The following is a 26,452-nucleotide window of genomic DNA, read 5'->3' on the forward strand; positions in this document are numbered from 1 at the left end:
GCGGGTTCACCTGACCAATGGGAGCAGCGCAAAACTATAGCCCACGTAGAAGTTATCGATATTGAACATTTTCTCAACTACTATGTAATTGATAAAAGCATAGTTGAAGTTAAGTAGCTGAGCTACAGGCTGTGGCTAATAACAGCTAACAACGGCTACCATTCATTTAAGAATCAAAACATCTCGCCGTCAAAATGTAGTCGCTGTTTGCTGTGATTACAACGAAAAAGGCTTCCTTTTTTTCTTTTTCTGGCTGGGTTCGGACCAAGAATTAATGCTAGTGAGACGGACCATGTTGGATCCAGGCTTCGACGCCCGCAGGTCTGACCGGGTTTTAATTTTCAGGTCCGTTGAGAACTCTATAGGCTTGCAAAGAGGAGCAGCCCCTGCATTGGGAGCGTCACCCTGATTTGGTTCCTTGCCAATAAAAATGGAGGCTTCTTTGGAGGCACGTGAGTTGAACCAGCTAAGCACTGGCACACTAGCATCAGGAAATCTTTGGTGGAAAAGAGGTATTAGACAGACAGATACTGTAGATAGACAGATGTAGCGTAATGTCAGCCGTTAGAAAATTATTTCAGTTTTTGGTTGTAAAAAAAAAAAAAAGGAAAGTATATAGTGTCATGTGGTGCAGTTGGTAGCGCAGATGCCCCATATACAGAGGCTACAGTCCTCGCTGCAGTCGGCCCCGGTTCGAATCCTGCATCGGGCGGCCCTTTACTCCATGTCATCCCCCCTCTCTCTGCCTCCCCATTTCCTGTCTCTATACTATTCAATAAAGGCAAAAATGCCCCAAAAATATATATACTTAAAAAAATAAAGGTACTAGGCCTACATAAATAAAGTTAGTATTATCCATTACACTGGAAAGTCCCACTAGCAAAATGGGGTCATACAGTGTGCACTGCTGCATTTTATAATTATAAGTTTAACACTGAAATGCTTGATGATAGGCAGCCATCATGTCCAACACTTGCTATTAGCTGACATAATCAGATGATGTGAGTGAGGACATCTATACTGTATTATACCTGAATGCAGGTTTATAGAGTATGTGACTATATCTGAGTGAACAGACCTGCTCAGGGCAGTGGAGCTGGTCCATGTTTCACTTGCAGGGTTAGTCATAGGTCACATGCCCTACAGTACAGTAGCTACACTTCAGGCACAGTACAGTATAGAACTCCTCACTCACTCATGATAGTGCAGTGTGATACAGTGACAAGGCACCGCAAACCAACACCTCAATCAGAAACAGAGTTAGTTAATGTGCCAGAGGATTTTTAAGTTAAGATAACAAATATGAAATCTGTTGTCCTCATACCGTCCGATTCACACAGTGGAACCAATGATGTCCGGAGGTTCTTTTCAACCTCTGAGAGTAAGATGACATACAATTATAAATCAGATTATTGGAAACATCTTGGATGTTCACACACACACACACACACACACACACACACACACACACACACACACACACACACACACACACACACACACAGACACACAGACACTCACTCATACACTCGTGACTCTTGATTTTAAGGTCATGGTTTTGATTCCCATGTTGACAGAGATCCTTTCACTCAGCAGTGATCCTGTGGCACTTTCAAAGTTTCTATGAGGATATTTTCAAGTTTGAGATGTGTTGTGTCCCTCAAGATCGAGAGCAGCAGTTGGACACTACTGATACCAAAGGAAATACTTTGAAAAGGAATAAACATTCAGAATTGGTTTATTGAAGAGTATCTACTTTTTCAGGGTCATGGCCAGTGATTTCAAAATGACTCTTGGGAAAATTATGTCCCACATCCAGAGCAGCTGCATGAATTTAATTATGGAGCTTGCAAGTGGATGTTGACCCCAGTGTGTACTAGCTACCCAGAACACAGAGACAGACTCACCAGGGTCATTAGTATAATATCAGGGGCTTGGAGTTACATCGGTTTTCCAGTTGTGGTGACCTGTTTAACAAAGAACTTAGAAGTTAAGTGTAGTACAGATGAGTGCTAAGATTTTATTAATCTGTGATGCTTAAAACACTTTACTATTTGTAGGTTATATACAGTGCATTTGGGGAGGCTTTGCATAGTATTTTCGTGCAGCCTTATACTGATATTCTTGAAATTGTTTTTTAAAGAAGATTTAGCCTTTAAAAAAATCACTGTATGCAATATATTACATGTGTGGTTTACTTTTATTGATCTGAACAATGATTTTTTTGTCCTGTCTCATGATCTCATTCCCAAACTGCAGCAGTACTTTGCTGCAGTTTTTTCCTGGATGACCTAATTAAATGTTTGGAACTGCTTTCAAGCATCTGGTCTCACACTTACTGTAATATAATGAGGGAAAGTGAAATACAGGAAGTAAAATGCCTGCCATATTTAAAGTGATCTGACAGAATCAGTGCACCCCAAAATGTGTATGGACTAATTCTAATATATTCCACCCAGACCGTGTTCCATGTACTAGAATCAATAGTCTACTTTGACATGAATAATTAAATTGGAATAGTTGCCAATAATGTTATTGCTATGCACTTTTATCATGTTGTTGGACATTTTTAAAATGAAAGAAATGTACTGACCAAAGTTCAACCTTCAGGTCTTCCCTCCTTAAATGTAAGTTTAACTTTGATGTAATGAGAGTTATGATTGTATTTAACTGTTCCCTTGAGATTTAATGATACAAAATGTATAGTTTTACAGCATCTGTTTTGTCTTTGTTCAAGCTGTCTATGATTGTATTAATGAAGAAAACACACAATTTTTATCTGAATATTTATGTTCTGAATATCTTTTATTGAACCTTAATTGAAGAGCCCAATTTAGCTCTGTCATTTCTCATTTTGTGTTATGGCAGCAGGTGTGTGGGTGAGTTTGTTTGTTTGCAGATGTTTGTGGGTATTCATTTACACAAGTTGCAATGTGACAGCATATGCCTTGCAAATGAGCATTTGCATGTGTCACATGATGTTATGTTCCACAACTCTTGTTATTGTTTACAGGAAGAGCCCTTCCCTCCCCCTCTGAGCTGGCACAGGCTGCCATGTGTGGAAGTTGCTGTCATGGTACCTGCCTTGGTTTGAAGCTGGGTTGATTTCCCTCTGCACCACAAAGGTACTGGTCTGACATGTTTAAGATGGCACAGAATAACACTACAAGCCAACAGCCTGTCACTTGTTTACATGTGTACATGGCAACATGGTCTTCCTCATCATCTGTTTTTAGCTATGCCAGTGCTGTGGATTATTGTATGGCAATATTGTTTGGATGGTTAGTTGATTTGGGCAAAACTATCTCAGCAACTAGATGCAGTTAAAGTACAGTGCAGATATTCTTGGTGCTCAGAGGATGAATCTTAATAGCTTGAGTGCTCTGTCAGTAGATTCGATAGATTGACTTTACTCAGATTTCTTATACAGTGAAACTTCTGTACATGTACATCATGAATTGGTGTATTGTTTTGTGCAGATATTCACATTAAGCAGAGGATGAGTCATAGCAACTTTTTTTATCTACCCTTTTTTATCACTAACATGAGGGTGACAATTGTGAATCACACGAATAACCATGCAAAACAAGCAGATTGTGATTATGTGTGTGAATTTTGATCAGCTGACTTTTCATCTAGCATCAATTATTTTCATTACTTCAAGTCTGCCAATAAACTAGTTTGATTGGCTGTACAGTGAGGTTTTGAAGTCTCACTGATCCTGAGAGACACTGTGCACTCTTGTCTTACTTGATTAGTTGATTCACTGCCTCAGTCTTTTTGTTTACACATGGTGGTCACATGCCACAGACTGACATGTGAGCAGGGGAGCTTTATTTATAGACCAAAACTACCAGCACTGATGAGTGTTTGGTAATTATGTCTGTGGTTAAATACAATATTGTATTTGTTTCCAAGACTAACACATGTAATATTTTGGTTCTGATGTTTGGTCTTCTTGATTGGGAGAAGTAAGATTTGTGAGGACCAAGGAAATGTTGCATGTGACTGCAAGTGGATGTGAGGTTTCAGTTGTGTGGAATAGTGTATTCATGCAGGGTAGACATGAACACATATATATTTTTCCATGTTGAATTCATTATGTGTTTGCACATTGAATATGAAGGGTGTCATGACACTTCTCAGTGATCAGGTGAAAGAAGAGGAAATTTATTTCACTATCAAACTGAACATTTATCAGTATTGATTTGAACACAACAGGAAGGCTGAATGATTACATCTCCGGTGTCTTTTGGCCGATCATAAAAAATGGGCACGTAGTCTGCAATCAGTGACGAATCATTTTGTCTGTCTTCCCAACAAAGGGGTGAAATTGTACTTTTTGACTGTTTATCACCTGGTTGACAAGGACACACGCTCTTTCAATGTCTTCATCAGTCACAGAGTTAGACTATTGTTCAGCCAGGAACGTTAAAACCCAATCAATACCCCAAAACTAATGCTGCTGAGGAGACACATCGGTGCTTTGGCCCTGATGAAGACATAGAAAATGAAATAGTAATCTGAACCCATAGTATCGACCATAGTATTGAAATTCCTCTGTGTTTCTTGGTACTTAGAAATTATTCATCCCAAGGGTGTTGTCTACAAAACGCAGCAAACTCCAGGCAACATCGGGCCATTTAGGACAGCTAAAATTCTGTATAAAATAAGACTGTGCACTACTTTATATGCTACACCATACTTTTAATGATCATTTTGTGTCTGAGATGGATCAGTTATTTCCAGAAACCTCAACCAATCAGTCTTCATATAACTCAAATCATATATGTTTAGCTATTATAGGCTATCTACAGCATATGGCCTAAATGATTAGGTCACCACAGTTTTTGATGATTGTTTGCCCATTAAATGACCAAAATGTATTGGTCATAGGTTGACATACTGCCATTATGCTTCTGAAAGCCTTTGACAAAAGTGGCCCTTGTGTAAGGAAATCTTCTTCTTTTTTATTTTATTTTTTATCAACCTATACAAAAGCACATAGACACTTGAATTGTTGTTTAAACTGTTATGTAGAAATCATCATACACTACTTTATGTAAACACACAAAGCTACCACGTGAAACACTCTATTATGTAAGTGGGGTAGCCTAACATATAGGCCTAACAGTCACACACACAAAGGCGGAGAGGGAGAGACAGAATGATTGCATACACAGATGAATACACACACCCAGGGTGTGCTTTGTTCCCACAGATTCCCGCCCTGCTCTTCCTATCCGCGGTCAGCCCTTCATAATTCAATTCATAGATCTATTCTTACAACTGGCTGAATCCTATCCGCTTGCTGTGAAATCAGACTGACCCTCTACGTCATTACAGGCTCCTCCCCTCCAACGCCACGCCGACGCTTCGACTGTCAGTCAGTCCGACCAATGGCAGCTGGAGTCCCCACTCCTTACGCATCTCACGGGCCAATCAGACACGAGGTGGGCGGAAGCACCGTGGGCCTGGCATTCAGGTTTGGTTGCAAAGGTAAGCCCTGGATGTGATTTTGTGAGTTTTCTTTAACATGTATTTTATTGTTCACCGTGTAATTCACAGAGTAGTGTTATCTGTGCTTGTGTGTTGGACTGTCATTTAATGTAAACAGTGTTCGCTGGGTAATGGTCGTCTATTAATGCTAGCCTGGCTAAGTGTGTAGCACTGCAAAGTATTACAAGCACAGGGAACAACGGTGATTTTCCACTATTACTACAACTGTTTATTAATTGTGATTAATGGCTGTTTTGTCGGACAGACAACCGCTTTGTCAGCGCTCACTGAAAACTGACATTGCCCCTTGGTTAACATGAAACGCTTGCTTATCGGTTACTATTACGATATTGCTGAGTTACACGATCGTTAAGTTTGCTGTGTAACAATCTAGGCTGTTTCCAAACACAGGGCTCTGTCTGTGGGTGTAAAATACATTGTTTTTTAGTTTGTTTTTTATTAACCGAGCTGTCTATGGCTGGATCGGACATGTTTGTTTACATCTGTTTTACCGTTCACAGTATATAGGCTTGTGTAGGCTATGTGTTTGCACTCTGCATACTAACACTGCTGCACAGGGAAACACGTGTTAAAGCAAACAGTTGCACAAGTTAACGCCTTAGACATTGTGATAGACGAAATAATTGTTGTTTACATAATATTGTGGTATTTCCAGAATGCCTTCCACCGGGGTGTAAACTGGCTCACAGCTGATCAGAGGAGACTTCAGGGCGAATACCATATCCTACCACACCTCTCCCCGAGCACCCTCTCCAACTGCTGGATATTAGCGGGAACTACTTTGGAACCGGCCAAAAACTGAATCTATAATTTATCTCTGAACGGAATGGATTTTGAGAAGACCTAAACTTGCATGGTTTGCTGTACAAGTGTTGCTGAAAGCTTTGCTAGTGGAGTTTGCCAACTTTTGAAGAAGTCACATTAAGTCTCTGAGGAGGGGAACTAACTTGAAGCTGACATGGATCAAGCCAGTGGTGGGGAGGACCCGAATAAACCCTCCAAGAAGAAGTCCAATGAAGATGAGGGTAAAAACAAAAAGCTGGTAGGTACACAGAGAGGCTCAGTGCTGTTGCATGGAAGCACTGTGCAGTGAACTCTCACATCCTCCAATCCCACAAGCAGGGCTTAATTTCACCATCAACTTTTGTTAGAATGAGAAACTCACAATATTTCACATTTAAGAAAATTTTACTGCATTTTTACTCTTAGTGAAAAATTGCTTTATGAGACCTATTGCATGGAACATTGAGCTTTATATATTATAGTTATTATAAATCAGTATAAACCTCCATGTGAATCAAAATCCAAACAAACCAAATGCAAGCGCAGTTACTAAACGGCTTGTTGTCAATACAGAACATCTCTGGCTAGTGCAGTATTAGGCTCAGTAGTTATTGATCTATTGTGTTGTTATTACTGCTTAATGTAGCCTAAACTGAACAACTAATAGCTGTTAGAGTTGAGAAAAAGAGATAGTGTTTCACTGAGTGCTTTACTTTTCAAAGCACTCAGCGCATCATGTGATTTTCCCTGTCAATACATCCTTTAGAAGTTCTTTGAAGAGCATCCTTGTTGTGACAGTCAGGCTTCAATTTGTATTTTTAATAGAAAGACAAAGACAAAGTTCAGCTTTTACATGAGTCATTGCACAGTTTGCTGTCCGTGTGCAGTTTTATGAACTGTGTGCATGTATATGATTGATAAAACGTATCGTTAGTCAAACAGACAGTTGTTATCAGCACGGGAAATTCACAGGAGGATATTGTTTATTAGATAACAACTGAAAACTGCATCGGCATTCATTCAATTCACATCAAATCTACTAACTTGACCTAATATAATGGAATAGTAAATATCAAGTGAAGGGTGTGCTTATTACTCATTGCTGCACCGGTGTTATTAAGTCATTCCTGCATGCCATTCTATGCTTGGAAATGAGATCACACGATTTGGGAGGTGTGATAGTGGTGGTGGTGGTGGTGGTGCTATGAAAGATTTTGCATGATGTGTGGGACAATCACTTGTGCTTGACAGTCAATGCAATACTGGTATATTTCTGTAACTATTTCAATACATGTAGTATCCGTTATTCCCATGGACATCCAAATCTATGAGCTGTAGCCTATTTGGTAAACTGTAGCAACAGTCTTGTATTCAGTCTTGAGTGGACTTTATTGTAGATCTGAGTTATACTCCTGAATACATGTGGTGCATGTGACTGTGACACACTTATCTGGGGCACTGTAGTGATTGGAAGTAAATTTTCCATGACCAAAGACAAAAAACTTTGGCTGGTGTTGATCATGGTTTCTGTTTTTCCACGTTTGTCAGGGTGGAAACCTTGGCTACTGTTGAACTTTCTGGATGATGTCACCTCTAAACAGCCAATGATTGACTGTTAGTAGTATTGCTTTTTATTGTGCCTTTCTCTTAACTGTGATTGTTCGCTTATTGGTCAAAAGTTTTAATCACAACCACTGCTACCAAACAAGGGAAACGAAAAGGGAACAATTTAGGTTTGCGTGTGTTTGTGTTTTTGTAGGAAATGACGGAGCCAAATTGCACTGATTGCAGACAATGAAACTGACTGCTAATGACTTTACTAACACCTCAGTTGTTTATGCCTATATGGTGTTTATTGTTACTCTGTAATTAAACCGTCCTAAAAATGAGACATGAGAAACACTGCTGTGTTTCAGATGGAGAAAACTGAAAACAGCTTTTAGCTTGTAATCACAGGTTGGTCACAGCAAAGTTAAGGTAAGGGAAAGTGTGACCAAGTGCTAGACAGGAAATCCCAGAGTAGACTGAAATTCCCAGAGCCATTAAAGGGTGTAGTCTTGAGAAATCCTAACGACACCTTGTGACTCTTGAATAGCCTGCCTCCCTAGTCAATACTTTTTGGGAAAAAAACTGTCTGGATAACACTAGCACTCAGCCAATCTGTATTATATCTTTGTGAGATCACTGCTTTTTGTTCTGTCAAGTGGATTCGGGGCCAGACACACCCCCTGTTGCTCATACCTCCAAGCAGAGCAGCCAGAGGCAAAGGAAGCATGAGCTGTGGCTGTTGCAGAAATCTCAACACAGCTCTTAGTTTTAGGGCGGAAACCATTATTCATCCCTGGGTGGAGCAGTGATCTGTCCTCTTTTGTTTATCCCCACTATTAGCTAAGCTGCCCTAGTATATAGTGTAGTACGCCAAGTTTCTTTGCAGACATGCAAATACGATAAAATGTACAATCGTAAAGGCACATGCATGATTTAATCAATGAAACAGCAAATGTAAAATAGACGAAAAAAATGCAATTTCCATTTTAATTTTTTTGGCACGGTCTAGTAGAGGATTATGTCATCTCACAACTGACAAAATGTTGTGTTGTGAGATTGTGTTCTGGATGTTTGAAGATTTACATTTACTTCACCGAGGAGCATTCCTCACCATATATGGGGCTAAAGGGTTACATTCCTGACATGCAGTGTTGTGGCCCACACAGAGGGAGGGTGTAATATTTATCATGAACAGAATTAACGGAGAGTTTGTCGCTGCCTTTGGCTAAAAACTACAGTACCATTTGCGTAGCTATAAACAATGTGACAGACACTGCTGGTACAGTTTGGTCTCAACAAGCTGTAATCAGTATTTAGAGGAGAAACACTGAAAGCTGTGTGTTTGTTTAACAAGTCACTGGTCAGGATTGCATCACAGAAACACCATTTGGGCTTTGTGCCCAGGATGTAGATACTCAGCACAGCCAAGGACATTTGAGTAACACAAGAGTGTTCAGCAAGGGAGATAATTCAAAACTTTTCTGCTGTGTATACTATGTGATGATGTCCTTTCCTTCAAGTTGTAACAGCGTGACATCCAACAAAAACAGGCTGATGGAATGAGGTCCTTCTAAAGGAATTCGGGGGAGCTGGTTTGACAGAAAGGGAGAAATATTACCCCTCTTCATACCAGAGTTAAAGATGACCTCATAGAGCAGTGTGAGGGAAAAGCTGTCCCAGTGCACTCATAAAACAAGTGTGACTTCTCATCATTTGTGATTTTGGGCTTTATAAATAAATAACATTTGACTTGGTCCTAGCTTATCTGCACCCTAAGTCTGAACATATAGAGCCATACTTTTTTTTTTTTTTTGATTACTTTAAAGTGTAGTGTTGTTGACTTTTTGTCAGACATAAATTACAATTATTTCCTTTATTAAGGAACCTTTTTTGGAGGACAACAGCTATCATGTGAGGATTTCTACTATGAAACATACATCTTGTAGTTCAGCATATTTTGAATGAACACATTTTGGACTTACCACGAGGCATGCACTTGTATAAAAACCTAGTCTTGTGTCATACACAAATTAGATATTGATCACAAACAAACCTATACTCACAGACCTTTATCATGTTTGAATACGTTACTGTGGGTTGGTCTTAGAAAATATGTGTGGCAAAGTACCTGTACCAGTTTTATAAAAAAGTAAAATTATTTACAGAGCAGTGTGATATTTTCAAGTTTATGTCTTTTGAAAGAGCAGAGCTGAAGCAAACAATATACTGTATTTGCCAAAGGCATTAGCTGTACTTCTGCAAAATTAAATGGTAATTCTTATTCAGCAACCAATAATGCTGTATTTGAATTATTACACGTTGATTAAACTTCTGTCAAACAGAAGTACCTTTTCTATTTGGAAGTTAACTTCATCGTGTAATGTGATCAGTGAGTGAAGGCAGTGATTTGTGTTTGCTAATTACAGGGTGTGCTTGCAGCTTTTGTATTATACAGTAGGCAATCAGTAGATCAAAGGTCATGTGTTCATTAATGGGGGTGAAGGATACTGGTAGGTAAAATACATATAACTGACATGAGTGTCAGTGTAAATCCAGCACTTTCCAGCACGTGGGGGACGTACTGTGTAGGTATATGTATGTATGTATGTGTGTGACGTGTATGTATATGCGCCATTCCGATCAGACTGCTTATGGTTTTTAATAATGAAATGAGAAATGAGGGTGCGGCAGCTATAAGCTTTGCTTCAGCCGCAACCCTTTTCGACCAGCTGTATAGTATTTGTTACTACCTTGAATTTGTTCTGTTGAAATTTTGATGCTGTGATCGAAATAAACACTCATTCATTCACTTTTTCCACTACATTTGTACACTTAGGCTACTGTAGATAAATTGTCTAGTTAGCCAATGTCACAATAGTAGAAGCTGATAATTTGATTGATTTTGTGGGTTGTCATGTATAAAACAGCTTGGCATTTGATGGCCGCAGTTGATGTTTGTGTCTCTGTTCGCCCCCCAAAAAGTTTAGCAAGGCCAGTGCAGAGTGCAGCTTCATAGTAAGCTACAGGTACAGCCCCAGGTGTAGCCAATTGTCGTTAACATTAGCTGTCTCCTAGCAACAGTTCAGAGCTAGGAAGTGCGGAGGAAACGGTGAAAGTGTGTGGATTTGACGTTGGCGTCAAGGGAAATTAGCATGACAAATGGAAGGGATACCAGCAAAACTGTACGCGCAAGATGTGACAGAGAGTTCTCCGCGTTTCCCTTGCATTTTGACAGACCAACATCACCAGTTTGAAAGGTTAGTAGCTGCTAACAACAACGCTAAAAAGGTTGAAGACTGACAAACCTTTGTTAGATGTGCGCTTTGTTGTAATGGGTGAAGTGGTCTTTTCTAATTTACATACAAGCTAGCTAAGCAGGTGTAAATTATATTTGAAAATGAATGAAAACGACCCTCACACTAGTGCAATAAAGTATTAATACTGTGGCATAGTATTTAGCTCTGAGCTTGCTCTGGTTACAGGAACTTAATGCGGTGTGTATGTGTTACATGTGCACATGCCCATCATTGTCTGTTATTTGGGAGTGTTTGCAAATTGTAATGAACCTTTATTAATTTAATTGGCCCTCTGTGATTGTAATCTTAATCATGCTTGTCATTTAGTCAGTCATTAAAGTAATTAAGACTTCAGTAATGAATGGACAGTTCAGCACTGAAGCAATGGCATCTTTAAAGGGATATTTCAACATATTAGTAAATTCGCCTATTGCCATAATCCCTATAGTTTTAGGAGTAGGTGCATTACCTATTGTCTGTGCAAGCTGTTTTTAGATTATGGCAATAGATAGAATTTGCCAAAATGTTGAAATATCCCTTTAATATGAGACCCTGGACATGAGGACATATTTTTCTCTTATTTATTCTTGAATGACATGGAAATTATAGCTCCAGCTTACTGTATATTTTGTCTGGAATAAATGTCTGATTTGAGAGTAGCAAGCCCACATAGTGTTTAACCTTCGTGCTTTTAATAGTATCATATTGTGAATCATATTTAATGCATTACTTTGCTGCTGCTGCAGGAAGCTTTTGCATTTGAAGCTTTTGACACTTTGATACATGAGCTTTAGGGAAGCCTGAGGGATCCTTTTAGGTCACGTTAGATTGCGGTTTGTACAAGTTGTCACGTTGTTAGTCACTTAAAGCTGTTTGGTATTACCTATCCTGTGTGGTTAATGTAAGCATGTTATATGTCACGTAGTGTTAGAGTTGTTTTTAATAACATGCAACTTGCAAGTTGCAACTTGCAACAAGTGAATGTAGCTGTGTCTCTTATGGAGATATGCAAAAAACGGCAGGAAACGGACCACATGTGAGTGTTTTTAATAATGGCATTCAGGAAGTTGGAGAGAGGAAGTGGTGAAGAATGCTTTGGTCACACACTGGAAGAAACCAACAGACTCACTGCTCAGTGTCACTCTCTGAGATGAGCTTTATTCATGTACATCAATGGATTAAGACTTGAGAATGGGAAATATAGTATTTGGCTGTTTAAGTCACAAATTAAAAAGTATCCCCCAGACTTGATTTGAGTGTCACTACATTTAAGTCTTATTCATTCAACAATATGTGAGTCATTTAAAGCTGTTCATTGTCAGAAAGACAGTGCTATGATGACTCATGAGTGGTAAGCAGTGTTTTGGCTGACACACTGCAGTCAGATATAGACAGGCTAAAGGGGTTTTCCTGTATTTTGAGTTAAATTTCATCTAAGCACTACGGTCGTGGAGCTTTTCCTGTTGTTTTTTTTTGGGAGAGGAGAGTCATTGGTGCTGATTTACTTTAATTCACTTTGGGCCTACTGGGATTTAGAAATTCGATTTTGGTGCGGTTTCTGACAGCTCTTTTCACACCTTTTGCTAATGTGGCATTAGTTGTGAAAAGAATAAATCTAGTAGTGTCTTTTAATTTGAAAATTGATCCATTAGAATTAGAATAATAAAACTGACTTCCTCCATGTAATGTGGGACATGCTGTGAAAGGAGGTCAATGCAGAATTACTGCTCACTGGCTGATAGACTGGATATACTGCCTGATACATGTGAGAAGGGTGTTATATGTAATGTATAGTCATTATATGAGTCATTGTTTTTTATAAAATTATTAAGACTTAGAATTTAGCTATGATTTTGTGTCACACATGTATGTGACAGGCATAATCATAACCATGATACATATTTTGCACATTTTCAGACATTGGGATTTGATTATTTTTTTAACATCATTTAGCTGCATAGGACATTATAGTATCATCAGCCACCAGTCAGTAACAGCCTACAGATGAGAACAGGATCATGAGTTCATATCTTTTTTCACATGATAGAGGAGAAACAACTGGTTGAGCAGATATGATCACTGAATGTTTAAAGCTGGATTTTATATTCCAGTTTGAATAAGTCAGAACAATAATTGCATCATAAAGTTCTAGTAGCTCTAATAGTCTTTGCTGTAACCAATTTTATTTCAGTCTGTGAAATACAAATTAAGTTTCTATGTCATATAATAAAATTTTTTAAGAACATCTAAATACCTCAACTTTGTTATAGCAGCATATCATGCAAGCCCTCAAGGGTACAGTGCTAGAAATTTGCTTTCAGTAGAGACAGAGATAACCTGGGGCCAGTGCTGTGCTTGAGTGCAGTCACATGGTCAGATGATCCAGTGTGGAGCCATTCAACTCTTAGCTGTACTGGCTGTTGTGTGCTTTCCTTTTTCAATAGATGCTGTTTTAGGAAAGTGTAAACAGTGCCAGCACTTTCCTGAAATAATAAGGCTACCACAGAGTCATGGCCTTTTAAAGGCACTTCAGCTCTTGCAGAAATCTTGTGCATTCTTTATTGCATTTTTCTTTTCAATTTAATTATTTATTGTGTGGACCTCATTGCGATGACACATGTAAAAGTCTCTCAAATTTGAGATTTTACTGATTGATTCTGACTGATGTTCTTGATGGAGTTGTTTAGAAGAGGTTGTGTCTACTTTTTTGAGCCATGTGCTTGTGGCACTGCCTACAGTCACTCCCCCAGCCCTAATGTCTCCTTTACTCACTCATTTGCCATTTGTACTGACTTAAAGTGAAATTCCGGCGTAAGTGTAAACCATGGTCAAACACACCGTAACACCGAGTTAGACCCCCCCTCGAGAGATCAATTTGCCCGACCGCTACATTCACGAGATCCACCAACTTCAGCAAATACCGCAATATCGCCACACACGGCGCTCTCCGGATCCACTGTCTGACCGCAACCAAAACGCCACCATTTGCCCAAAATAATGCTCAGAACTGCACCAAATGTCATCAATAGTACACACAGGGTCCCAGCACGTAGTACGAGTTGTCAAACATCTGCTAGCTTTGCCTGTTTTCTTTAGCAAGGAGATGCAACTCAACTCACCTACTTCTCCTCCGGGAGCCGCTCGTTCGTGAGGAAGCCCTGACGAGTCGATCACCGAGTGCACCGGAGTTCCGCAGCTCTTAAAAATGCTCATTTGCGCCTATATCGTGGCCAGCACTCGATAATAATAGTTATAAAGTGATATGCAAGATATAAAAAAAAAAAAACTCTGATTGTATTTCCATGAGGTAATTGTTGATTGAGCTGCGGAACTCCGGTGCACTCGGTGATCGACTCGTCAGGGCTTCCTCACCAACAAGCGGCTCCCGGAGGAGAAGTAGGTGAGTTGAGTTGCATCTCCTTGCTAAAGAAAACAGGCAAAGCTAGCAGATGTTTGACAACTCGTACTACGTGCTGGGACCCTGTGTGTACTATTGATGACATTTGGTGCAGTTCTGAGCATTATTTTGGGCAAATGGTGGCGTTTTGGTTGCGGTCAGACAGTGGATCCGGACAGCGCCGTGTGTGGCGATATTGCGGTATTTGCTGAAGTTGGTGGATCTCGTGAATGTAGCGGTCGGGCAAATTGATCTCTCGAGGGGGGGTCTAACTCGGTGTTACGGTGTGTTTGACCATGGTTTACACTTACGCCGGAATTTCACTTTAATCATAGGTACTAGGCTTGGGCGGTATCCAAATTTTGATACCTTCAAACTTCCTCCACATTTTACCGCGGTTTACGGTATTACCGTGACTAATTAAAAATGATGACGTAAGTGGCATTACCAAACATTGGCTTATGTCTTCACCATTCAGAAGAGAACCTTCCATTTTTAACTTAAAGTCCCACTCCCGCGACCCTTTTCGGCCATTTTAAAACCAGCTCATTAGCCATGCACATTAGCAATGTACCTCTGGGGGGTGGGCGGAGACTGCGCTGCTCTGCACCCGCCCAGCCACCTCCTCGCACCCACCCCCCCGCTTGCTGACAGCTGGACATTGTACAATTACAGATTCAGCGCGTTTAGCGTAAAACTCCACACTGGGATTCGATCCCAGACTGGAGCATAGTCCTTGCTCATGGTGCAAGCTGCTCTACCAGGTGAGCTATACCTATTATACCTAGACAGCTACACCGAGCTGTGAAGGCTTTCACCTCTGAGCCAGATGCAGAGCGGGGCGGGAGCTTGTAGCACTAGTGCCCTCCCCTGGAGCTGTGACACCCTCAACTCCAGTCTTCCTGAAACTGCCAGTTCGCGTCTGCCATTGGTTCACAGCAGTTTGAAGGCAGAAAAACTCTGAAGTGCAATTTTGCACTTCCTTCTCTGCTGATAAGTGCTCTAACACAAGAAAAATGCCACAGGAACATGTGAAAAGCTCAGAAAACACGATTTTCACGGGAGTGGGTCTTTAAAGCAGAAGTAAGCTAAATGTTTGTGTTAATATAAGTCTTAAATAGTTATATCTTCCGACAGCAATCACTTATATAGAGTGTTTGGTCCGAAACATGGGTCTGTCAGTCACTCTGCTCTGCTGCAAGCCGAGGAGAAAACGCTCCTTGTATCCTACAACCTTTATCCAATGAGGAGAGAGAACGGCATAAAGGGGCGGTCCTCTCTGTGTGTGCAGCCAAGGGATGTGCGTGAATGTGGTGACGTAGGGACGAGGGCGGGGACTGGTAACTCCATCGGCTGACAAGAAGTTAGCCAAAACGACCGGATCACTTACTTCTGCTTTAATCAGTTAACTGTAAAGTCATGTTCATATTCAGGTAGTGAAGAATACCTGTCATATATTTCTAGAGCAACATCTTTAAATATAGCTATATTTTACACTGTGAGCGCCTACTTAGACATCTCAGTTAAGTTTTTTGAGCTTGGGAGCTCACAGGATAAAAACTCCTACCAAAGATGAGTGCAAAGTCAGTTACATTTTCTATGAATGAATGCTCCACAGATATGGCTTGGATTTAAATGTCATTAAATACCAGGTGTAAATGGGGTCTAAGATTGTCTTATCATTTCTTTACCCCACTTCTGTGCTCTGTTTGAAAATAGCGTACTCACAGTGTAAGCATAAAGATTAATTGAATATATTTTATTAAGATATATAAATGTTATGCCTTCATAAATGTTTTGCAATTGTGTCAGTTGTGCACTACATCTCTGAGTTTACAAAGACAGACATTGAGAAGACTGTGTAATAAGATTAATTTAGACAAATTGATTTGTTTAGACTGTGTCTAATTCAGTTATTCTGATGGTATGGTGGTTGCTCTGATGTCACTCCCCCAAAATTGAGTATGATATTGGCAATGCTGTACATCCTATCTGATTACACAAAGACAAATTATGTCATTTTGATCTTTATGGCTATGGCTAGCAAGCATGAGTCTGTAATGTGACTATAGATGAAAGTAGTAGTGCTATGACCTGAAGTTCTGTTGGTTACAGGTTTATATTAAACAGTAGTATTTGTTGTGTAAACACTTCTTGAAGACAGTATTTTTAACTAAAGGTTTAAATAATATTCTGCTGTCAAATATGTAATCTGTTAGGACAGCCTTTTCTTTTAGGAGCGCTGGTAAACCCTGTTGAAATGTTGAGGAGCGACAAGAGACCCTTTTATACTGACAGTCAGAAAAGACATTTCTTAAATGTCTTAAACGTGTTTCTGGTCTGTGAATATATGTAACGGAGGTCCGCAGACCTGTGCCACAGTCACGAGGTACCTAAGGAGAAGTGACAGGTTGTGAGCGGTACCGGTGCCGTAAGTAAACTCACTCACCCATAAACTACGTGCTAACCAATTTGCAAAGTGGTTGTCAACCTCTTGGCGAAGCGGTTAGCATCGTCGCCTCCAGTGCAGGTCGTGGGTTCGATCCTCACTCAGGGCAAGTCCGAACCAAACAACGTCGGTCACATATATGCAGAGGCATGTCTTACCTACCACTCTTAGAGATTTTGCACATGCATATTGCTGTTCATTAGAGTCATGTGTATTTTTTCCACTTCAATATGTTCAAACCATGCTTTGTATTTTGTCATTTGTTATTATTACTCCATGACATTGTAGTAGGCTGGTGCACACAAATAAAAAGGCGCTCCAACCTGTTACTGTCAGAAGAATATCAGTCTGAATCATCCAGACCATTGTGCTGATGTCAGTGTTTTTAGATTTAGTTTTTAGGTCATCACTACTCACTTAGACCACAGTTCCTCCATAATCAGTTTCATGTTCAGTTCGCACATTTTGCATGACAAAGACAGAAATGAAGATCAATGACGTCTCCATGTGTTAAAGCAGAAGTAAGCGATATTTTTGTGTTAATATAAGTCTTAAATAGTTATATCTTCCGACAGCAATCACTTACATAGAGTGTTTGGACCGAAACACGGGTCTGTCAGTCACTCTGCTCTGCTCTGAGCCGAGGAGAAAACTTTTCTTGTATCCTACAATTTTTATCCAATGAGGAGAGAGAACGGCATGAAGGGCTGTGTGTGCAGCCAAGGGATGCGCGTGAATGTGGTGACGTAGGGACGGGGACCAATAGATCCATGACGAGGGTGGAGGCTGCTAACTCCGTCGGCTGACAAGAAGTTATGGTGCGTTCAAGGCAACCCGTAACTCGTGTTTTTCCGACCTGTGAAGTCGTACCAGTTCGATCTGGTACGAGTTCACGGGTGGGGAGTTACGAGTGGCCGTTATAGTGACTTTCACAGTTAAAACAGGTCGGAAAAACACGAGTGGGTTGCCTGGAACGCTACAAAGTCGTAAGTCGTGACGTGAAGCTGTAATTTATGGTTTCAAAAGCCTGCCTGGAACGCAGCATTAGCCAAAACGACCGGATCGCTTACTTCTGCTTTAACTGATTAAGTAACTGTGTCTGATATTATACTATACATTTACAGTATGTATACATTTCTCACAGCTTCTTCTTAGGATTTGGATTTTCACTGAGGAAACGTGACATGTTTCACACTGCAATGCTTCTAACCTTTACTATTTTCTAGCTGAATGGAATAGTTGATTAAACGATAAACGACTAAATAGTTTCATGAAGTTGCCAAGAGCTGTGAGCAGAGTGTTACATTACAGTCCTCACTGCCAACAATGGCTGGCTCGCAGTAATCCTTTGTTATTATTAGAACTAATTAAAGTAAAACCTAATTTCCTTTTAAACCCATTTTACACAGGCATTGTTGCTACTGATTTTATAGTGATAGTTCCAGTGAGTGAGTTAAAATGACATCATACAGATGGTCTAGTTAAATTGGTTGGGTATAACAGGCGTTGCTATTTACAAGTTGTGCATGGTAGTCTATATGAAGCAAAGTTGGTCCTTTGTCCATCTTTGATGAAAATTTATGTCATGTGCTACCTGGTATCCTTTTGTAATAAAAGTAAGAGCAATGGAAGGATCTGCCTCTACATGAGTTAATATAACATTAACATTAATTGTACTGTGTAATAATAACTTTAAAAGTTATTGTATGAAATATGTGCACTGGTAGGGTTTTGTGTCCCCAAATTGACTCTCAAGTTGTGGAATATTGCTTTGCGTTTTCATTTTTAAGGATCTGCATGGAGTCATAATCATATTTGATTAAGGAGGGACCCAGAGCTAATTTGATTAGGTTATTTAGAGGAATATGTGTCTGGTAATAAACATTTATTATGATGAAAAAGTTTACTTTAATAAGCGAGAGAAGCCCAGAGGACATGCAAGCTTAATTGTTAGATGTTAAATTGCGTTGTTGCGATGTTGCCAAGATAATGGGCAAGGAAAGGCCCTCAAGTCAAGGCAATTAACCAAACAGTGGTTTGATTGTTGTTAAATTGATTAGAAAATGTTTAAGTACTCCATTTGAAAATTAGCTATTGTTTCACGCAGTTTTAGACTGCTAGGGAATGCTGGGCTTAATGACACATGCGCTCTGAGATAGAAATGGAAAAAGTTGATGCTTAGGTCAAATTCTTCGTTTTCCAGATGTTGCATGAAGTGGTGCAGCTGTATTGAAGGCCATAGATACGGTTAATCAAATACCTGGAGATCCCAGGCAGAAGCCTCAGTGCATAATGCCTCCTCAATATGGCATGCTATATTTGTTGAATTGAAATAACAGCTTGGACAACACACAGAGCCTACACACAGAGACTAAAGCTTTGTTTTCTGTGGTTCATAGCTTTATCGCCCAACTGTTGATCAGTTGTTGCAGACAAAACTAGTGATATATATGGCAGTTTAAGTGTCGGCTCAGTGTTGCCCAGAGCGACAGCTGATGAAGATGCACAGAGGGAGGTGCAGGTTCGAGCCAATCTGTTTGCTTGCCCCAGCATCAGTAGTTTCCTGATTAGAATAGTGCAGGAATCCACGGCTGGAGGCAGGCTTTATGGCCATCACCACCCCACATTTCCCTACTCATTAGTACTTCCCGGCCTAGCAACATAGCATATGGCAGTGCTGCTACTGCTTCCCATTTGAGGTGTGTTTCAAATGGATGTCCCTTGCTGAGCCACAAGCCTTGTTTGTCTTATTGTGTCTGAGATGAAGATGAACATCTGTAGTACACAGAAAATGTGGATTTTTATTTATTTATTTATTTTTTATTTGAGCTATTTGTAACATTTTGTGAGGGATGCAAAGATATGGTTCGCAAGCAAACTCAGATAATTGAAAAGTTCGGAATTCTGTGACTGGAGTTTATGATAACAGGGAACAAGAATGAATTGTTTGGGCCGCTGTCACTACCAGAGATGCTCTTTACAAACGTATCACAGAGGTAAAGTAGCTGTTGGTGTTAAGTTCTGCCATGCCATAACACATTGCCTTGTAAATATGTATTGCTGTATTTTTAAGGATACACAAAATCTTTATCAAGTAACACTAAGTTGCAGTTTTTCAGTGGATGATGTGAACAGGTTTGCTCTTATGTCTGCCTTTATGACTTTGGCTGTGGGATTGGAGGTGCTTTATGATTTGTCTCATTTTATGTAAATTATTTGCTGTATCTCAAGGTGTGTGTGCGTGGGGTGTTCACTCTTAAACACACACCTATGCTTACAGTACATACTTAAAAACCCTGTTGCTGGGAATATCAAGTATTGTCACATCCTACACATGTACAGTATCTTGGATATGCTCATGTCCTCATTGAAAAAAAGCTGACAGTGAGAATATGCTAATGTTAAGTGTGGTCCCTAAGACATTTAACACATATCCTCACTGTCACTGCTACCGTGTATCTATTATAGGAAACCTAATCCAGCTTCTGAGAGGAAAATGAGACAGCATCCAGGAGACACCATACATGTGAATGCGCTAGAGATGGGATACATACTGTGCACCTAGCGGGTGTTGTCATTTTCTTTTGGATATTGTTTTTCACACTGTGCCCCCTCCCTTCAACAGAACATACACATTAAAACATTGGCTGATGATATGGTAAGGTGCTTGGTTTAATTTTGGTGTGACTAGTTTTGTTTTACATTATCATTTTGTCATGGCTGCATGGGACTTGTGAAATATGTGGATGGGTCAAATAAATTAACTAAACTGATATTTTTCTAAAAAACACAGCAACACAAAAAGCTTAAATTTGTCATACTCACTGCTCATAGCTCTGTGTAAATAAAAGACGATTTTTACAAGCACTGTTAGCCTAAATTTTTCATAATGAACAAAACTTTGCCCACAGCATCTAGATTTTTGTAAGCTGCTCATAGATCACTTAGTGTGCAATTATCTGTGGCACCTCTGATTAGATGTGCTGATCTGCCTGGAGCTTTTTTAATACCCTTAGTTAACAAATAGCCTGACTTTCACAGTTAAAAGCATTATATAGCATTGCGTTCATTTTAGGATGCACAATATAATGTCAACATGTAATTGCATCTACCAGGAACTATTTTTGTGTTTGTCTTACAGAATGTTTGATCCATCCACTAATATTTCATAACTGAGAGTAGTGACATCCTGTATGTCATCATCATCATGCTTGTCCTTCCATTTCATTTCTATGTTTATTCATCCAGCATGTCCTCTCCATTCCATTTCACTAAAAAGGACTAACATTGACTGGTTGCATGCAGCCCGAGTACCTTTTTCTGCTTTCACACTAAACTTTGCTGTTTTGAATTTATCATATTAATAGTGGTGTGTCAACTGATGACTATAACAAGGAAACTACTGTCTCACTGATGTTTTAATCCTGATATTTAGTTGTTATTGTGTTCTGAAATGATTCTAATGACATGAGCAAAAACCAGGTAATCCATGGTGTACAATGGTAAGTAATGTTCTCATTTATGACGTTTTCTACAGGATGCCATGCTGAATACTGTTGATATTTTGCAGCAAATATATTGTGTCGACCATGTTCATTTAAAAAAAAATATATATATATATATACTATATTTTCAGTTAGTTTTACAAGACAACTATTTGGAGAAAAAGCAAAAAAGTATTTTAAATCAGTTTATAAATAAACAATTGCGGTTTGGCTTGGCAATGTTTAGTTAATCAGTCCAAAAGAGTCCTGTGTGAAACATGTCAAAAAGCATTTGATGAAATTAATAGATAGGGAATTTTATTGGCAAAGAGGAAGTGACGCCTTTTATTTTAAATTGCCCACCACATTACCAAAAAATATTTAAAAATCTCAACAGTGTAATTACAGTCACTCTTCCTCTCCTACTGCGTTTCGACCAAGTAATAATGAAGACAGTCATGAGGGCGCCTTCATGCTTGTCAAACTACGATTCTCTTTGATTCAGGCAACAACCTGGCCTTATTTCTTGTAACACCAGCACAAACTTAACATATTTATTTTTGCTCTATACTATTGTTGTTGTTCTAAGTTCTAAGGTTTGTAATGATCATTATACCCCCAAAGTACACTTCTGTGACTACAGAATTCTTGTTATCAAAAAACTGCTCCATGACAAAATGTGTGCACTGTCATCTAGTGGATGGTCCTTGCTCTGTCCACACCCTTTTTGGTCAATTGTACATGTTTGGAGTGGGTAGCCATGCAACAGACCCACAGAAGTCAGAACAACAATGATTTCAATCTCTATAAAATTCAGTTTCAAGTAACCTTCTGAGCTGTCCTTGCTATTGAGGATCCTGTTCACTTTAAAATCACGGTGAGTGGTGTCTTCTCTCAACAGAACACAGGAACATTTTAATATGCAAAACTTTGGTCACAGGTAGTTTAAACCAATCTTTTTTTTTCCCAGTGAAAATCAGCAGTAGCTGAAAATCGACATCCTTATGACGTAGTCCAAACAGGATTGTTTTAGTGCCGTGCAAAATTTTAATACCTCAAACAATCTGTTTTCTTTCAGCGCGATCGCATTACGAGTTTCAGGAAAACAGGGATGAAGAAGGAGAAGCCCCTAATACAGCACCCGACAGATCCCCTCTCTACTCAGGCCGAGCTGCCTGTTCCTCAGCCCCTTTTTGACGACCGCTCCATGAACCTCTCAGAAAAGGAGATCATCGACCTCTTTGAGAAAATGATGGTAAGCTTCGTATTTTTTGTGGTGTTTCCTCTGCACAGTTGTGAAGCATTCCACAACAGTTATTACAGCTGTCACTGAATAATAAATGAGCATTCTATGATGAAATTTTAAATTGATTCATTATTCTGTGCAAAGAGGAACACACATAGAGAACCATGGCTGCTTTTGTGAATGTTGGTGATGGAGTCTGACAAGTTAAGTTTAAAAGTATTTTTATATTAACATAGATCTCCACGTGTCCCTGTTTTACTGCTGATTAGATTTTTTTAGTGAGCAAAGCTTTGCCAGGCACGTAAAAAAAAAGGATGGTAATGAAATTACTGGTTTTCAAAGCTCTCCTAGTTTTATTCAGCATCTTAAAATAGTATGTAGTTTCGCAATATAATCTGTCCTGATTATTCTACCAAGATATTATGGTTTACATTCTACATTAGATTGAAAACCATAATATGTTGTTTATTTTTATACTCCTAAATAATCCACGATTAAGTAACATTATTTTGCATGTAAATAGAGACAGGACTGAACATTTTTACTTTTTATTTCTCTTTTAACTATGACATAAAATGGAAAACCAACAGTGCTTATGCATTCAGATTCTAAGCTTTTGTGATGCAGGGCTCCACCTATGTATTCCCTAGGCCACTGTCAGAACCCCAAACTTTGAAATTCACTTCACACTCATCTGTGGGGTCAAAGCTCTGTCACACTTGTGATTTTCTCCATTGAAATGCGTTTTTGGCCTTATGTACTGCAGGATTGAAATCTAACAAAAAGCTTTCAGTCCATCTCTTTGAAGTGGGGAACCGAATTACTCTGGCTTTATTGCATAGGTTGTGTGTACTATTGTGGATAATGTCTGTGTGTGTATGTGTGCGTGGTATGCTGTCTGCCTTTCCTTTTTTTCTCATACAATGGTCTTGACCACAGAAATGTGACCACTGCTCCTGGTTTTCATCAGGCTACTGCTCAGTGTTTTCTTGCCTGGGTGCTCATCCCTGTCACTCAGTTCACCTCTCAATTACTATGTTTGTGCTCACAGTGGCGTGACATTAAACCCAGGCTTCAATTTGCTCAGTGACGGATGACACAGAAGGCATGTTTGCTGGTGTGACATTTGACAGGCCTTGACACCTTGGGTTGAGAAGTATAATTACAGTAATGAAATAAAAAAGAACAGGGTTATTTACTTATGTACTTTTGAAGCCAACAGTATTTAGACTGTAAACAAGACTGTAAACATAAAGCCTTTAAACTTTTCTGCTTTGTAGCGAAAACAGAAATGACATGAGTAGTTTATTGTGATGCTAATTGCTTCTCTTCAACATCTAACTGTCTTTGTCATCCCTCTGACTCCTTTTATGTCATACACGTACATTTTAGTTGCTGTCTTTATCTTTGCACCAGTTCTGTATTGATTGTTTTTATGGTGTTACATGCTACAGCCTTAGATGTCTAGCTGACTTTAAATGAAGAGATGACCCATGCCATATTAGTGAGACCACCTGCTGTGCATTAATGACTAGGAGAAAGTGAAAATATTTTTTCTCTGGAAAGCAGTTTACACATGGCGCTGTGAATCTCAAAGCCTAAATAACACATATCCCATTACTGAAAGGTCATCAAAGGGTTTTGGGCGAATATAGGAAGAAACACTCATTGGGAAAGAAAACCAAATTAACTCTTTCTAGAATCAGAGAAAGCTAACCATTGAGAGTAAGTATTTTCATAAAAACTACGGGGAAAGTTAAGATATGTGAGCAAAACATTTACTTTTAGCTCTGCCTTTAGAAGAGTGTAGTGTATATCTTTACACTGTGTGTCCTGTCATTGAATTAACCGAGATGTGCACAGCTGGAATATAGAGCTCCTTATCAAACTGCACAGCATAAATCCTCTGTTGAAACTTCCAGTTTGCATCTCACTAAGGAGGCAGCTAGTTGCCAAGGCAGAATCCGAGGTTGAACCTAGAAGCACCGTATCACACACATCAATATGTGAACCAATTTGATCAGCATTCAGAACCTGTACAACAAACTTTGATGTATTGCATATAGTCCTGCCTATACAGGAACATTTCCCTTGTGGCATGGATTTGTTAATAATTCCCTCACTTTGAGTGCCCTGTGCTGATGTGACCATTAGCAGGATTGACATCATCACCCAGATGATGAATTTACTTGTCCGCTCGCATGAAAACTTCCATGACATCCTCACTTATTCCAGCACCCATTTGTTTGCCTTGCCTTCTTTAAAGAGTGTCTTCCCATTGTCATGAGTATTGTAGTGCTGCTGTGGCCATTTTGAGGTTTTATGTGCCTGTCCATGCACCACTGTGAGGACGAACACTCCAAGTAATAAGCACCTATGTGATCCCTCAGCAGTTAACACCCTGCGCAAAGACATTAAAACCAGCCCACAGGAGAGTTACTGTGTGTGCCCTTACACACTCGTGGATCAGACTTGAGGAAGGTGGACAAAATAATCGATTTGTCATGGTTGAAGCAAAACACTTTTATGTCTTCTACTTTTCTTAGATCTGCATTCCCCATAGCAGTGACTCTTCATACTCATTTCAGCTTTAGACACATTTGATGGTAGCCATTAATTGCTCTTTTCTTTGATTTGAAGCCTGTGACAGTATGCTGTATATGCAGTCATATCAAACTGGATGGAAAATTTTGCCCATCTTTTATATTTTTTATACATACAGCATGGTAGTACAGAAGTATCAGGGCATGGCATATTTTGTTATTTTCACTTTACAGTGGATTGAGAGACCACGAGTTTGAGTCCAGTTTTTATTTGAGGATAATTATTTCCACTCAAATGAAACATGTGTCCCTGAATTTTGGAATGAATACAATGTGAAGACCTAATCAGAAGTTTGAATAAAGGCAACATATTTGATATGTGGTATAAAATACTCTGCAGATAATGCCTGCCTGAAATGTGCGATCCATAGATCTCAGCAGATGCTTAGTACCTTACCTGATGATGCACCACCAGGCTGGAAATGTAGCCTTCGTCCCTTACTGCTTGCTTTTAGGGCCAGTTTGTAGTGCGAGAAACACCTGCTCAGTTGGATTGAGGTGGCTGACTTGGCCATTCAAGAATGTTACACTGTTTGGCTTGTATATTGTATTAAAACTCTGCTCACCCACCAGGGATGTGGATACCGTCAAACACCTTTAAAGCTTATAGTCAGCTCATTAACCTCAGCCATTGTTTCTTTTTAAATCCATTGTGCTGGAGCACAGAGCCAAGAGAATGAACACAATGTGTCACTGCCTTACTACTTACGGACTGCACCATGTACATATGCAGTACAAAGGTCCACTGGGATATCCAAACACCTGTTCACGATGCTTGATTTTCCAGGTGTTGCAGAATGAAATTATTTTTTGCATAAGCAAGAGAGGTGGAGGCCAATTCACTTTGGAAAATGTGTAGCAGAGTTCTCTGATCCAGTGAAAGACAATATGACCAAAAACATAATTCTTGCAAATTCCACTATCAGTGCTTCAAGCTCAGATCTCATCATTTCAGTTACACCAGCAGCGTTGTCGGAAGATATCCTGGGACTCTTTTTATGAAGCCCGTGAGGGTATAATTAATAAAAGAGCATTAATCATTTTGGAGACTAAACATGGAGAGCTCATTCCTCCAGTTTGCCCCCTGACAAGTGTCCCGCAGGCCCAATACTAGTACCCCTCCTAC

At 39.6% G+C, this 26,452-nt stretch overlaps 1 protein-coding gene across 2 annotated transcripts in view; it reads left to right on the forward strand.

The window, feature by feature from the left end:
- The first annotated feature begins 5,290 nt into the window (after positions 1–5,290).
- Positions 5,291–26,452, forward strand: part of diaph2 (diaphanous-related formin 2) — a 345,696-nt gene continuing 324,534 nt past the window's right edge. Inside the window, exons 1-4 of one of the 2 annotated variants that reach the window (XM_085789352.1) lie at positions 5,291–5,499; positions 6,176–6,562; positions 20,619–20,651; positions 22,556–22,732. In XM_085789352.1, the coding sequence (XP_085645478.1) occupies positions 6,479–6,562; positions 20,619–20,651; positions 22,556–22,732 (294 nt within the window). In that variant the 5' untranslated portion in view covers positions 5,291–5,499; positions 6,176–6,478. Of the gene's footprint in view, positions 5,702–6,175; positions 6,563–20,618; positions 20,652–22,555; positions 22,733–26,452 lie in introns of both variants that reach the window. The other variant, XM_085789351.1, reaches the window with a different exon arrangement.

The sequence above is a fragment of the Trachurus japonicus genome, chromosome 10, assembly GCF_045865225.1.
Source record: "Trachurus japonicus isolate A0001 chromosome 10, Traja_1.0".
In the NCBI taxonomy this organism is placed as follows: domain Eukaryota; kingdom Metazoa; phylum Chordata; class Actinopteri; order Carangiformes; family Carangidae; genus Trachurus; species Trachurus japonicus.